At 46.3% G+C, this 14,129-nt stretch overlaps 1 protein-coding gene across 1 annotated transcript in view; it reads right to left on the reverse strand.

Moving 5' to 3' along the window:
* Positions 1–14,129, reverse strand: part of LOC138246366 (testicular acid phosphatase homolog) — an 82,325-nt gene that overhangs the window by 56,011 nt on the left and 12,185 nt on the right. The window contains exons 2-3 of the mRNA XM_069200912.1: positions 12,403–12,498; positions 2,923–3,009 (exon numbers count right to left, since the gene is read on the reverse strand). Coding sequence (XP_069057013.1) covers positions 2,923–3,009; positions 12,403–12,498 — 183 coding nt within the window. The remainder of the gene's footprint in view (positions 1–2,922; positions 3,010–12,402; positions 12,499–14,129) is intronic.

Genomic DNA, 14,129 nt, shown 5'->3' on the forward strand with positions numbered 1-14,129 from the left:
TAGAGCTGTGATTGACTTTTAGAAAGATGTCTTTAGCTTGCAAAGGTTTCAAAGTGAGCCAGGGGCGACGGTGATGATTTGGTGTCTGTTGCGATCAAGGACTAGTTGCATGTTAAAAATATTAGAATGTCATCATACCACTTTAGAAATAAGTCTTGTAGAACTATTTAATAGGGTGATATAGGATACCTGAAATTGGCAGAAATACACATGCAACTGTAGACAAGAAGACAAGCTGCCTATAAAGAAACAGACGTTGACTTGAGAGGAAAAGGGAAGATGGGTGCAGACAGAAGGGACATCTTGGTGACAAAGCAGAATTAAAATAGAGAAATGTCAATAAACCGGAAATGAGAACGGAGAATTGAAGCAGAGAGGATGGAAGACCTCCCTGAGCAAGAGAACAAGATGAGAATAGACATTAAAAGAGATCTGAGATAAGAATTGAAAAAGAGTGCAGACAGAAGCGGCCATTCCTGGTGAACAAACATGATAAGCAAGGATATAGAAATAGACCATAAAGAAGAAGCAAGGATGGGTGTAGACAGAAAGGAAAACCTTCCAGGGCAAGACAACAAAATGAGTACAGAGATACTGTAAGAGAGTTGTAAAGAGAACTGAAATGGTGCAACCACAAGTGGGAAATTCTGGCTGACAAAGCAGGGGGAGACCACAGAAATGTTAATTGGATGGATGTAGACACAAGAGCGTTCAAAATAAGAATAGAGGAGTAGAAGTGGGGCTATAGAGAACTACAGAAGAAGGGAGAAGAAAGAGGTTGGGATTTCGTCCTGGGCAAGAAATCAAGAAAGGAAAAAAGCAGTGAGAACGGACGAGAAAGAATAAAGAAGGGTGTAAGCAGAAAGCTAGAGCATCTTCGGTGAGAAAAGAAATTAAGAAATTAGAAGAGTGGCGAAAGAAGGAAGGGTGCAGGTAGAAGATGGATAAAAGAACATGATAAGAAAGGCAAACAGGAAGAGACCTGATGTGTAAAGAAGTGTGCATTCAGAGGGAGACACCACCCTGAGATAGAGTGTAGAGAAAGAAAATAGAGAGGCGGAAGGAGAACAGAGAGGAGTTGAGGGGCGAGGGGGCAGGAAAAGGGGAAAACTGTTCTAGGAAGAAAGAAGGGAAACAAAATAGTGAAATGGGCAGAGAGAATGAGGGGCACACAGAAAGGGAGGCCATATGGAGGGAAAATATAGTGGAGAAAGGAGAAGTGTAAAGAGAGCAAAGGAGAGAAGCTGGGGCAGACAGAAAGAGGCCGGGCATGTTATCCACAGAATAGGGAACAGCTGAATCAGTGATGGGTAGGTCCTGTAAGGAGATACTTAGATACAATGAAGACAAGAACCACATCACAAGGGATAAGCAAGTACAGCTTGCTCGCATGATGGATCATTTTGTGTATTATTTCACTATCAAGAGCCTCATTATACAGCTGAGGTGTAGGTGCCGTTCACTAGTCGGTGTGAAGAGAGGGGGGGGGGGGGGAGAGAGAGAGAGAGAGAGAGAGAGAGAGAGAGAGAGAGAGAGAGAGAGAGAGAGAGAGAGAGAGAGAGAGAGAGAGACTGTCTGAGTCTGTCTGACTGTCTCTGGGCCCCTCAGGTTCAATGGCAGTGAGGCTCTGGTCTTCTGTCGGTCTGTGTGTTGTAATGGCTGAGAGCTTCTGGCTGCCCCCAGCATCAAGGCCTCAGTCTAATTGCCTCGGGGTTCATATTTTGCTATTTCCACCTGGGCCTTAGTTTTAATGGCAGCAGGGTTCTGACATGATGCCATGTGGCCAGCAATCTATGGCTGTACCAAAAACTGGAACAGTTCTGACGAGTGACGTGTGTTTGCCGCACATCCACCAGCCTCACGCGCACGGTGGCTTAGTCCCACTAGGGCAATAATATCTGCACTTATAACAGGTCTTACCTACTCTCCCATATTCCCTCCCTCTCTCTTCTGCCGATCACACAGACACTTGGTCAGCCTGTCCCTCTCCTCTACTTCCATGTTGTATACACAGAGCAGCGGCTTCCACTTCCCTTCCCTGATCATCCGGCTTCTTGTCTCTCTGAATTATCTGCCCATTTTTGGGAACACTACAGAATTTGGGGCATATTTACAAGGGGGGTTGCATGGTTTCATAAATCTGGAGTAAAGCAATGCAGCGCAAATCACTGCATTGCGTTAGGCTGCTCCAAGGAAGCGTTCTATGTGTATTGCATAGGTGTTCCCACGCAACATCCATGGATTTTTACGCATTCACAGATTTACCAGAAACGGTAGATCTGGGAATGTGACAAAATGCTAGGCCTTCCCAGGAGAAGTGTAACAAGAAGAAATATCTTTATTTCTCCTTTTTTTCTCTTTATATGTGTGATGCATTCTACGGCACACATAGAAAGTGGAAAATGCCTTAGGGGATTGTTTTTGTGAAGGAAGGTACCCCTTCCTGCACAAATCAATCCTCCTTACACCTCAGGCACCCTTGCACCAGAGTGCAAGGGAGGCTGCCAAAACTGTGCCAGCGCAGGGGCAAAGCCAGGAATGCTCTGTATTCTTTTAAATATGACGCATTCCTGCCCTTTCCCTGTCACGCAGTGCAGCAAGGTGACTTGCTTTGTTGCGCTGCATCACTTTGTCATAAATATGGCCCTTTGATCTTTAAACTAGCACTAAGTACTCTCACCTGTCCTGGAAGCTTACAGTGAGTGCTATGTGGTCTGAGCTGGCAGGAGGCACTCTGGATTGGCAGGAAAGATGCAGTGAGATCGCTGGATGCCCTGAGGTAGCACAAGGCACTTGGAGCCGGCAGTAAAAGTCTTCCTCGGAGCTCTGTCTGGCACTTTGTGAATCCAGGTGGCACTAACCCTAGGTACTCAAGCATGGTCCATGTGTGCACTGTGGATGGGGAGCAGCGCCATGTCTTACCTCCTGCCTCCGGTACGAGCGGCTGAGGAAGCCCTGGTAGCGGGCCCGCAGGTACTGCCCCAGTTCAAACTGCTGCTGCATCCCCTCCTGGAGGCGAGAGAAGGACAAGGTCAAAAGGACGAAATCCAGTCAGACTGTGCATAAATACACCCTCCCACACACCTCAAGCTTCAGGTTGTGCCACCTTGATGGGCAATGCAGGCATCTCTCATGTACACTAGAGACAATACAAACTACAGATCTATTTACAGACTGACGGAAAATACATGCAGATATCAGGTACAACAGGAGCCTGAGGTAGATGTTGAATGAGATACGACGAAAAACTGGGCCTTGAGAGACAGCTTGTTCGGATGAGGCGAAGAAGGGAATGGTGGAATGGGCTGGAGGAAAGCCCAGGTCTTTGGGATAAGGCACTGCACCATAGTTAAAAGGGATGTTATTACCCTTGTACCAATGTGGAGAACCATGCAGTGTCATAGGTTTCAGGATGCGAGTGAGTAAAAACATGCATCTCTTACAGCTCAGGAAAAGATTACAGGTAGAAGGCTCTACAGCGATCAATATTTTTCTCCAGGGAGCTCTTCTATCAGTGCTTTTACTTTTAGAATTGAAACCACTTAAACCCAAGTGTCATCTATCATTTACCAGGTATCCCTACACTTAAACTATGGCGTTGTCACCAGAGACTTCTACCCTAAACACAGAGTCGTCTAATCTTAAACTGCAGGGTCATCTACCCTTACACCCCAGACTCGTCTGCCCTTAAAGCACAGTGTTGGTATCCTTGAACCTCAGAGTCGTCTACTCTTGAAGCACATTGTTGGTACCCTTCGTAATGAATCCTATCTTTTTTTAATGGGAAGCAGGAGTTAGCTTAGCCCTCTGGCTTGTAGACTTGTGCCCCCGTGACCCCAAAGTCGTCTGCTTTTAAAGCATGGTGTTGGTACCCGTCGAACCCCAGAGTCATCTACCCATAAAGCACGGTGTTGGTACCCTTGAGCCCCAGTGTCGTCTACCGTTAAAGCATGGTGTTGGTACCTTTGAATCCCAAAGTTGTCTGCCCTTAAAGCACGGTGTTGGTACACTGGAACCCCAGAGTCGTCTGCCTTTGAAGCACGGTGTTCGTACACTTGAACCCCAGACTCGTCTGCCGTTAAAGCACAGTGTTGGTACCCTTGAACCCCAGGGTCATCTGCCCTTAAAACACGGTTTTGGTACCCTTGAACCCCAGAGTCGTCTACCCTTAAAGCACGGTATTGGTACACTTGAACCCCAGACTTGTCTGCCGTTAAAGCACAGTGTTGGAACCCTTGAACACCAGAGTCGTCTGCCCTTAAAGCACGGTGTTGGTACACCTGAACCCCAGACTCGTCTGCCGTTAAAGCACAGTGTTGGTACCCTTGAACCCCAGAGTCGTCTGCCCTTAAAGCACGGTATTGGTACACTTGAACCCCAGACTCGTCTACCCTTAAAGCACGGTGTTGGTACACTTGAACCCCAGACTCGTCTGCCGTCAAAGCACAGTGTTGGTACCCTTGAACCCCAGAGTCGTCTGCCCTTAAAGGACGGTGTTGGTACACCTGAACCCCAGACTCGTCTACCCTTAAAGCACGGTGTTGGTACACTTGAACCCCAGACTCGTCTGCTGTTAAAGCACAGTGTTGGTACACTTAAACCCCAGAGTCGTCTGCCCTTAAAGGACAGTGTTGGTACACCTGAACCCCAGAGTCGTCTGCCATTAAAGGACGGTGTTCGTACACTTGAACTCCAGAGTCGTCTGCCATTAAAGCACAGTGTTGGTACACTTGAACTCCAGAGTCATCTGCCCTTAAAGCACGGTTTTGGTACCCATTAACCCCAGAGTCGTCTACCCTTAAAGCACGGTGTTGGTAGCCTTGAACCCCAGAGTCGTCTACCCTTAAACCTCTGTGGCTTGAATCATTAAACTTCAGTGTCGTCTACCCTTAAACCCTGGTGTCTTCTATCCTTAAACCCCAGTGTTGTCAGTCCCTGTTGCCATCCCTCCTTCATTCAGCGGGGTAGTCTTGGATGCTGCCTTTCTATAACAATATGGCCTCTCGCTCGAGAATGCTACTGTGGCCGGATGTACGTCATACCTAATTACACAGCAATGCTCCCACCTGTCCTCAGAACTCTGAGGTGCTTACTAACGCGCTTCATAATGACAGTGTTTGCTAATTATCGGGTGCCTACAATATCCTTCTCAGCGCCCAGCCTGCTCCGTGGTGTGGGCACTCCCGGCGTTTTTGGTGGTTATTTGTTGTGGTCTTTCTCCCCTGTGAGCGCCCAGCAGACTTGCTTCATTTGCAGAAAACGTAGGACAAACATTTCACCCCCAAAATGTTCTGTGGCTAGAACAGCACAGTAAGCTGCCCAGAATCAAAGTATACCGGGAAACTGTTTATGAAATATCTTCTGTCTCACGCTTAATAGTCACTTTTAAGCCATTCTATTTCGGAGGAGATGAATACACAGCCACAGGTGATGAGAAGTACTGGGGTGCGACGCAATTTTCGGTAGCCAATCCCGCCCTCCATCCAGTTCTGTACCTCGGTTTCCTTCTTTGTCCCATGCTAGGCCCAGTCTTGCTTCCACACCCCAGGTGTCTCAGGCATACTTTGGGAACATCAGATCTTATCTTCCAAAACCCTTCTTTTTCACATAATTATCCTCTATTGCAGATGCTAGTGTGCAGGCAACAAAGAACGCTCTCCCTCCCAGATGGACACCCCGGAGCAGGACACCCTCCCAGCTGTCCTATTGCTGCTGCAACAAGGCCTCACTACCCGGAAGTAGAAGCCTCTGCCAGTATCCCTCTTTGGGGGTGGTGGGCTATGGAGGTGGTGAGCAGAAACTAAACAGAGAACATCACACACAGGGACCCAAACAGTGCTGCAACAGGTCATCATGCTTCCATAGATATCAGTGCGCTCTCCGTGGGCTTTACCTCTTCGGTGCAGCTTGCATACCGCCTGAGGCAATGATCTAATTTAGTGGCAATAACTGCATGGTACCAGCAGCAGGCCCATCATTCAACAGAAACTCAGACATTCTTCAGACTCACTTTAAGCTTACTTAGGACAGACAAAAACAGTTGACCTGCTGTTCGATGGATAGTGTGGGCTCATAGAGTATGCACTTTGCTTAGCACTTGTGTTTTGGAAGGGATAGGTTGGTTGTACGTTTTTGCCTGCATTGACATAAGCAAGCTCCTTTACACCCAATTCCAGAGCTCAGCTTAGATTTTAGAACGAAACTGGATGCCTGTGGAGAAGAAGTTGTGAGCTTCACTTGAATGCTGTGTGCAAACGTATGAAACATGAGTATAAGATAACCTCTCCCAGAATTTACCAAAACACTAAACAGAGATGACTTGGCTACCACAGTACTCCACAGGCCACATCATAGTCTCAGTCCTTCAAAAGATGCACAGCTTGGAATTGGCCATCAAGGATTCAAACCACTGCTCGGTTGGTTTGGGAACCAGGCACCAGGCACCTCCAGCTCTACCACTTGTAATATAGAGTGGTATATATATGTAACACAGTTAGAGGTTATATATATGTTCACTAAAAAAAACAAAGGTTATAGGGACGTTATAGTTAGGCTCACATTTTAAATGTACAATACAATCGAATTTCAATGGTTATAGTTAGATTTATCTTAAGTAACTATACTCACACACATGCTATGCATAGTTTTTTCGTCAAAACGTTTACTGCAAATATTACACTGATATTACAAATGATGTTATCAAAGATGTTATGAGTGCCGTAATTTGAGGGGTAATTAGCAGTGCATGGCGAGGGCACAAGTTATAGTTACCTTAGGCCATGAGTATTAGTTACTTGAGATAACTACAACCAGTGAATTTCTATGGTTTTTTATGTGTAATATGTGAGCCTAACTATAATGTCCCTGTAACCTTTGGTTTTTTAAGTGAATTTCTATGCTTTTTTTATTCAATTTCATAACTATAATGTCCCTGTAACCTTCGTTTTTTTCAGTGAATTTCTATGTTTTTTTAACGTATTGTTATTTTTTAATTACTAGACATTAATCCAACAAAGGCTGCGCACCGTCTTCAGCCACGCCCTCCGGCGGTTGGCCACAGGGCTTGGTATGCAGCTAGGCCCTGCAGCCAACCCCTATAACCACCCAACCCGTATAGGGCCTTTGCCCGTGCGCACCGGGGGTTGTCTGCAGGGTTTGGCCTGTGGCCAGGCCCTCAGCCAACCCCTATAACCACCCAACCCTGCGCAGCGCAAGGACTTCCGCCGTCCACTGTAGGAGTTGGTCCTCGATACCTACCCAAACCTGTGCCACACACGGCCAAAGGCTGTGCGCAGCAAGGGATTGGATGCAGGACCTGGACCCTATAATCACCCAATCCTTCTCCATGCACAGCCAAAGGCCATGCGTGGCAGGGGTTGACCACAGTGCCTGCCCGACCAACCCCTATAACCAGTCAACCCCGCACCATGCACGACTGAAGGCCATGCCTGGCGGGTGTTGGCCACATGGCTTGTCTTGCAGCCAGTCCCTGAGGCCAACAGCCCCAACCACCCAACCCCATGCTGCACACAGCCTTTGGCCATGCGCAGCAGGACTTGGCCGCATGTCCACATGGCCACCCTCCCCGTACTGATTGTGGCCCTACTGACCCCATCCCCTAGGGCCCAGCCTTCTAAAAGATTCTGGCGGGGAGGGGGGCACCTCTGCAGGCAGGGAAACAGAGGATACTTCAGCTTCCAGCAAGTGAAAGCTGTTTGACAATTCCTCTATGCCGTAAATGCTGAGTTGCCAACGTGGAGGTGGCACGTGCCCCCTGCTATCAATCAAAAACACAACGAGTCACACGCACGCAAAATGAATGTCCAGAGATTTTTAATCCAAAATACTCTAGCCCCTGCTACGCCTTTTGGCCAACAGACCTTGCTCACGGATAGGGTACTCATGTAGTACTCAGGAGAAGTGTGGCTCAATGGTTAGAGTGGCAGACCCTGATGCAGAAATCTGGCCCGGGACCAGGGTTCAATTCCTGCCTCTGTGGGTCTTGAGCTCAATTTCCTCAGACCTGATAATTCTCGCATCGGTGCCTAATCTAACTCATGGGTCCCACTCTGGGCAATAGCTTGCTTAATCTCCACAACGGCCCCAACAGCGCTGGGATGCCTTGCTTCACCTTGGAGGTTGCCCAGGAGTGGGCACCTCACAGGGAAAAGCCAGGAGGGGTTCCATAGCGGTATGTGTACAGCGCCTTGAGACCCTAACGGGTGAGTAGTGCACTATACAAGTACGAAGTTTACAGTTTTTACTCATGACACCAAGCTCCATCTATACAAAACCAATTTAACAAACAAAAGTGAAAATCAAAATCGTCAAAAATCGACATAGGACTGGCAGTACAATACATCTTAAATCACAGTTAGTTGCCGCCATCTTGGACTGTAAACCAAAAGGTTGAGCATATAAGAAATTAGTACCATAGTTCCAAGTACATAAACCAAAATAAATGTTATAATAACTACAGTCGATTTATAAAATGGCTAACATTCCTAAAGTAAGAAAATACTTTAAAGTAAGAAAATTTAAGAAACATTCAAGAAAATTCCCATGCGTAGATGGAGCATTACCTTCTCACATTGATGACATAAAGGAGTTCTTCAGGAGAATTGAGGGTATCAATTGGGAGCCTGGTTTTCTCCTGATGACCCTGATGTGAAAGCATTATACACAAACATTCGACACGATGATGGTATAAAAGCTGGTGAAAATTTTCGGAGTGCCAGATCACTTTGCTACTTCACTCATAGACAGAAACTGTGACATTCTGCCTTTCCAACAATATCTTCACTTTCGATAAGACCTTGTACAAACAACTGCAGGGGACTGCGATGGGCCCCTGCTTCGCATCCATCTACACAAACCTTCTCATGGGTTGATGGGAGAAGCAGGTGTCAACCACGACAGAATTCAGAGAAGAAATTAATAAAATCATCCTCTGGGTAGGGTTCATTGACAGTCGCTTTCTGATCTGGCAGGGCAGTGAATTTGATGCTACTAGCTTTGTATAACGTCTTAACAACAATGACCTGAATTTGGAATTGTCTTCCAGCTTTAGCAGGCAACTCATTATTTTTGGGATATGGAAGTGATATGCTGAACAATGCTGTTACCACAAAGTTACAAAGAAAGCCCACTGCAGGCAATAGCCTGCTTCACACTTTGGGCAGCCATCCCTTCCAGCTCAAGTGCAGCATCCCTTTTGGGCAATTGGTCTAGGCCAAAAGAACTGCAACGATGAGAGCACTTTTCAGATAGAGCAGAAAACCATTATTCAGCGTTTCAGAAGACGAGGTTACCCTGAATAGGTCCTTAACAAAGCTATAAACAAAATGAATACATGATCAAGGAATTAACGCTTATGCCTAATAAGGTGAGCAGTGAGGATAGCACAGCTGATGTAACCAGGCTAATCATTACGTTTAAAAGGAAATCAGGTAATGTACGTGGCATCCTGGCCAAGAACTGGGACATCCTAAAATGTGATCTGGTCAGTGGGGGGACAGTCAGTGACAAACCTGGTATCACGTATAGCAGGCCTAAGTTGTTATGGGACATGTTACTCAGGACGGATGTCCACACAGCAGCAGAAACACACAGTAAGGGAGGGCAACCCCTTACTGGCTTTTATACCTGCAACAAGTGTAAAGCCTGTGAGCACTCTACCAACCGGAAAGACTTTCTAAAACCTCACGCAAACTAATACAAACCTATAGCTCAGCTCATTACTTGTAGTACTATCTTTGTCATGCATGCCCTACAATGTCCTTGTGATCTGACATATGTAGGTAGCACCATACACCCATATAATTTGTGCCCTAAGGTAAGCCCCCTCCATGCACAGTGTTTTTATGAATAATTTTATAGCAAGTGTTACAGTGATATTATCAATGATGTCATAAGTGCTGTAATATCTGGGTTATTTAGCAGTGCATGGTGACAGCATAAGTTATAGTTACCCTAGGGCATGAGTTATAGTTACCTTACATAATTCTAACTTTAACAGCTGAATTTCTATGGTTTCGTGCGAGAAAATTCAGAACCTAACTATAATGTCCCTGTAACCTTTGTTTTTGTCAGTGAATATATATATGTATATATATATATATATATATATATATATATATATATATATATATATATACACCTCCCAAACACATATACATGCACCCCCACACAGATGTGGCCGAAATGTGTCATGGCAGAGGAAAGCATGCAATAAACATATGGTGTTATTCCACAAGTGGTCTGCGCCTGGATTCTTGATTTATGGATCACTCTGCAACTGAGACTATATCTATATATATACACACAAAAAAGAGATGGATGGAATGCTTAAATTAATCTCAGCCAATGGTAAATGCGGGGCTGCATTATCGTCTGTCATTATTTTGCACAAGCATTCCACCTCAGTTTGGACCCAGCTGTATGTAAATCAGTCTTGACCCTGCTCAATGGAAACAGTCCATCCCAAACTGGACCAGTTCCTCGTGGAACTGAAACACAAGCAACACAGGGCCAGTGTGCTGCCAAAAGCTTGTGCCCAAGCCATGAAGACTGTTGTCATCAATGACGTCATGCAGTGATGTTATCAATAATGTCATAGAACATGTCACAAGTAATGTAATACGTGAGGTCATAAGCAGTGCATGGCGAGGGTGTGAGCTATAGTCATTATTCGGCACAGGATATAGTTACTTAAAAGAAATATAACTGGTGAATTTCAGTGGTTTCATTTATTTAAAACGTTATGTTTTAACTGAAATTTTTAACATCCCTTTAACCTTTGTTTTTTCAGTGAATTTCTAAGGTTTTTTCTAATGTAATTTAGGATATTATTACCATACCTATCTATAATAATGTCACTTCAACCTTTTGTTTTTCTCAGTGAATTTCTAGTTTTTTTTTATGTAAAGTAATATTTTATTACCATACATAATGCCAACCTCTCGTCGTGCATGGCTTGTGACCAGGGGCCAGATGTACGAAACGTTTTGCGACTCGCAAACGGCAAAATTTGCCGTTTGCGAGTCGCAAAACGCGTATCCCAATGCAGAAATGCATTTTGCGAGTCGTTACCGACTCGCAAAATGCATTTCAGACTCGCAAATAGGAAGGGGTGTTCCCTTCCTATTTGCGAGTCGCATTGGGATGCAATACCATTTGCGACCGCATATGCGGTCGCAAATGGCATCGCAGTTACCATCCACTTCAAGTGGATGGTAACCCAATCGCAAATTGGAAGGGGTCCCCATGGGACCCCTTCCAGTTTGTGATTGCACCCAAAAATATTTTTTCAGGGCAGGGAGTGGTCCAAGGGACCACTCCCTGCCCTGAAAAATCCGAAACTAAAGGTTTCGTTTTTTTTTGTAGTGCAGCTCGTTTTCCCTTAGGGAAAACGGGCTACACTTAAAAAAAAAAACCTGCTTTATTGACAAGCAGGTCGCTAACATGGAGGCCTGCTGACGTCAGTAGGCCTCCATGTTAGCGAGTGCCCATACTCGCAATGGGGCCGCAATTTGCGACCCACCTCATGAATATTCATGAGGTGGGTCATTGCGACCCCATTGCGAGTTGCAGTCGGTGTCTGAGACACCGTACTGCATAGCAATTTGCGACTTGCAAATTGCGAGTCGCAGGGACTTGCAATTTGCAAGTCGCAAATTGCTTTTTTCGTACATCTGGCCCCAGGTCCCTTATACAACCCCTCGCGGGTAGCCAACCAGTTGCCAGGTATGGCCCTTGGCCGTGCTCAGCTTGGGGTTGTCTGCAGGGCCTGGCCGGCATTGCTCCCACCTGCGGGAAAAGGTTTCTTTTGCTCTCACCAGAAGAGAGCAATTCTGTTTTTTACTGTCCATGAGAGCAAGAGCAAGGAAACGTATGTGTTGCCACCTAGCTAGAGCAGCTGTCTGGCAGGGAACCCACGGTGTGCATGAGTCGGCCCAGGGAATGGGGTTTCATGGGCCTTAAAGAACTTAGTGGAGAGTTGCCGCACATCCCCTCGTCTATCAAATAGTTTGTGCCGCCACCCCAGAAGGCTTGTTCTTTTAAAGCATGACAGCCTACATTTTTTTCACATTTTACTGCAGATCCACCACTAATTTACGGTAAAATACACGTCTCTACATCAAGATACCCTTTCGCGGGGTGGAGGCAAGACCCAATGATGAGGCTTTCAGCTACTAGTACATCAGTGGAAATGACATACCGCTGGTAGGGACTAGCTGGTGAGGGTCTTCATATTATCTCCATGAGAATCGGGTCTTGAGAATGGTCTGGGTTCACTCTTTTTGATATTTCTTGATAATTGTAAGGAAGCTGAGTGAATCCCATTTTTCTTGCTTCTCACTCCCCCCCAGACTGATTCTTCCGAAGGTCTGAAGGCCTTACCTGCGTGAGTTGTTGCAGACCCCCAGGCCAGGGTGCATCCTTGTGTGGGTCCTTGGGGTAGGTGTCAATCGGGGCTCGATCTCCATGGCGGTAAAGCTTCAAACAAAAGGTAGAAGGATGAGTCACCATATAATAAACCCTTGCATGAAAAACTGACTTTAACTTAAAACTGTCAGTTGTTCCCTCTTTTTACTATTGAATGACCGGCTGCTGATGTCAGCACCTGCATGCCGCCTCAGTACAACCTCCTCTAAATCTAAGTCTGCCTGAATTTCTTTTAACTGCATTTCTGCACTTACCGTCACCTAATTTTATAGATCACAACCTCTCCTTCCAACAATACTTAGGACCTTATCTAGAGGATGATAGATGGGATACCCTGTCACAAACATGGCGGACGTCCTGTTCCCCGTATTACTGGTGCATTGTAGCCTACTGCTTTTGTAATAAGACTTCCTCTAGTCTATCCCACTAACCGTCTGCGTGAACTCACGTATTCCCAATTATTGAACACACCTAACTCCTATTAATGTGGCCTACCACAAAAAACTGAAGTATATGCATGAGGCGATATCCCTGGGAGCTCAGCGCTTATCAAAATATGGAAAAACCACTGGATTCACCAATAACCTTGGGTTCGGGAGCAGAGAGCGCCTTGCTGTAAATGGCATCAATATCTTGTCCGAGGTAGTAGGCGCTAGATAAATGCGATTACAATACAACAGAGCATACAACAGCGGCCTGAGAGCTTAATTGTCAGTGATTGGCTGGCAAACTTAGAGATTCAGGCATTCCTTCCATTTTAGATCATTGCTACACTCACTTTGGCAGTGACAGCGGACAGGCAGCCACACGCTCCGGTGGGTGTCAGGGAGAGACGGCGTCAATCAGACAGCTGTCCATCAGATGCTTTTTTTGGGGGGGGGAGGGGAGTGTTTGAATAATAGATGGTGTCTTCACGTTATGTAAGTGGGTGATGTATAAATTTGCGAAGAATGAATCTGTGTGCTGGAGCTTGAGAGCGGGTTATATGCGAGACTGATGGGTCTGTGAGAAGCAGTGGGGTCTGAGAGGGATGTCTAGGAGAAAGACGCGTGAGTGACAGGAAGGTCTGTAATCGCAGCCTATTGGCAGCAGAGACGGCGCCCGCTAAGAGGTGGATTCAGAAGGGCGGTCTCTGATGCTCTTCATCAGGAGGGTAGGGGAGGAAGGGGAGTCTGACCGGGATGTCTGTGAAGTGAAGTGTCAAGATCAGGCGTTGCGCGAGAGGTTGGTGAGTCGGTAGTGAACATTCTGTGAGAGGCGGGGTGGATGGACAGAGGTGGTGTGACACAGGCAGCCGTGCTCCGACAAACCCGACTGGAATATTTTGAAGTTTCTCTCATGTGTATTAGACTCCATACTGAGCTGTGTAGTAAGTCCTGTCCTATTACCCGTGGCGTAATGAAAATTGAGGGGGCCCCTTCGACCTCAATCAGGAGCTCTCAGGCGAGGGTACTGCTGAGGGGGGCCTTGAGCTCGGAGCCCCCGCCGCGGGGGCCTTTGTTACGCCACTGCGCGTGTGAGCTGCCTGTTTTTCTTGGATGCTATGCTATATACGTACTTAAACTCTAATCGAATTTGGCATTAAACTCTTATCGGAATGAACCTTCTTAAAGTACCTCTTGTCCGTGGACGTTTTGTACCCTTGCGGTGACCTGGGGTCCAGGAGGGCTTTAAGCCAGAAG

Source organism: Pleurodeles waltl, chromosome 7, assembly GCF_031143425.1.
Source record: "Pleurodeles waltl isolate 20211129_DDA chromosome 7, aPleWal1.hap1.20221129, whole genome shotgun sequence".
NCBI classification, from domain to species: Eukaryota; Metazoa; Chordata; class Amphibia; order Caudata; family Salamandridae; genus Pleurodeles; species Pleurodeles waltl.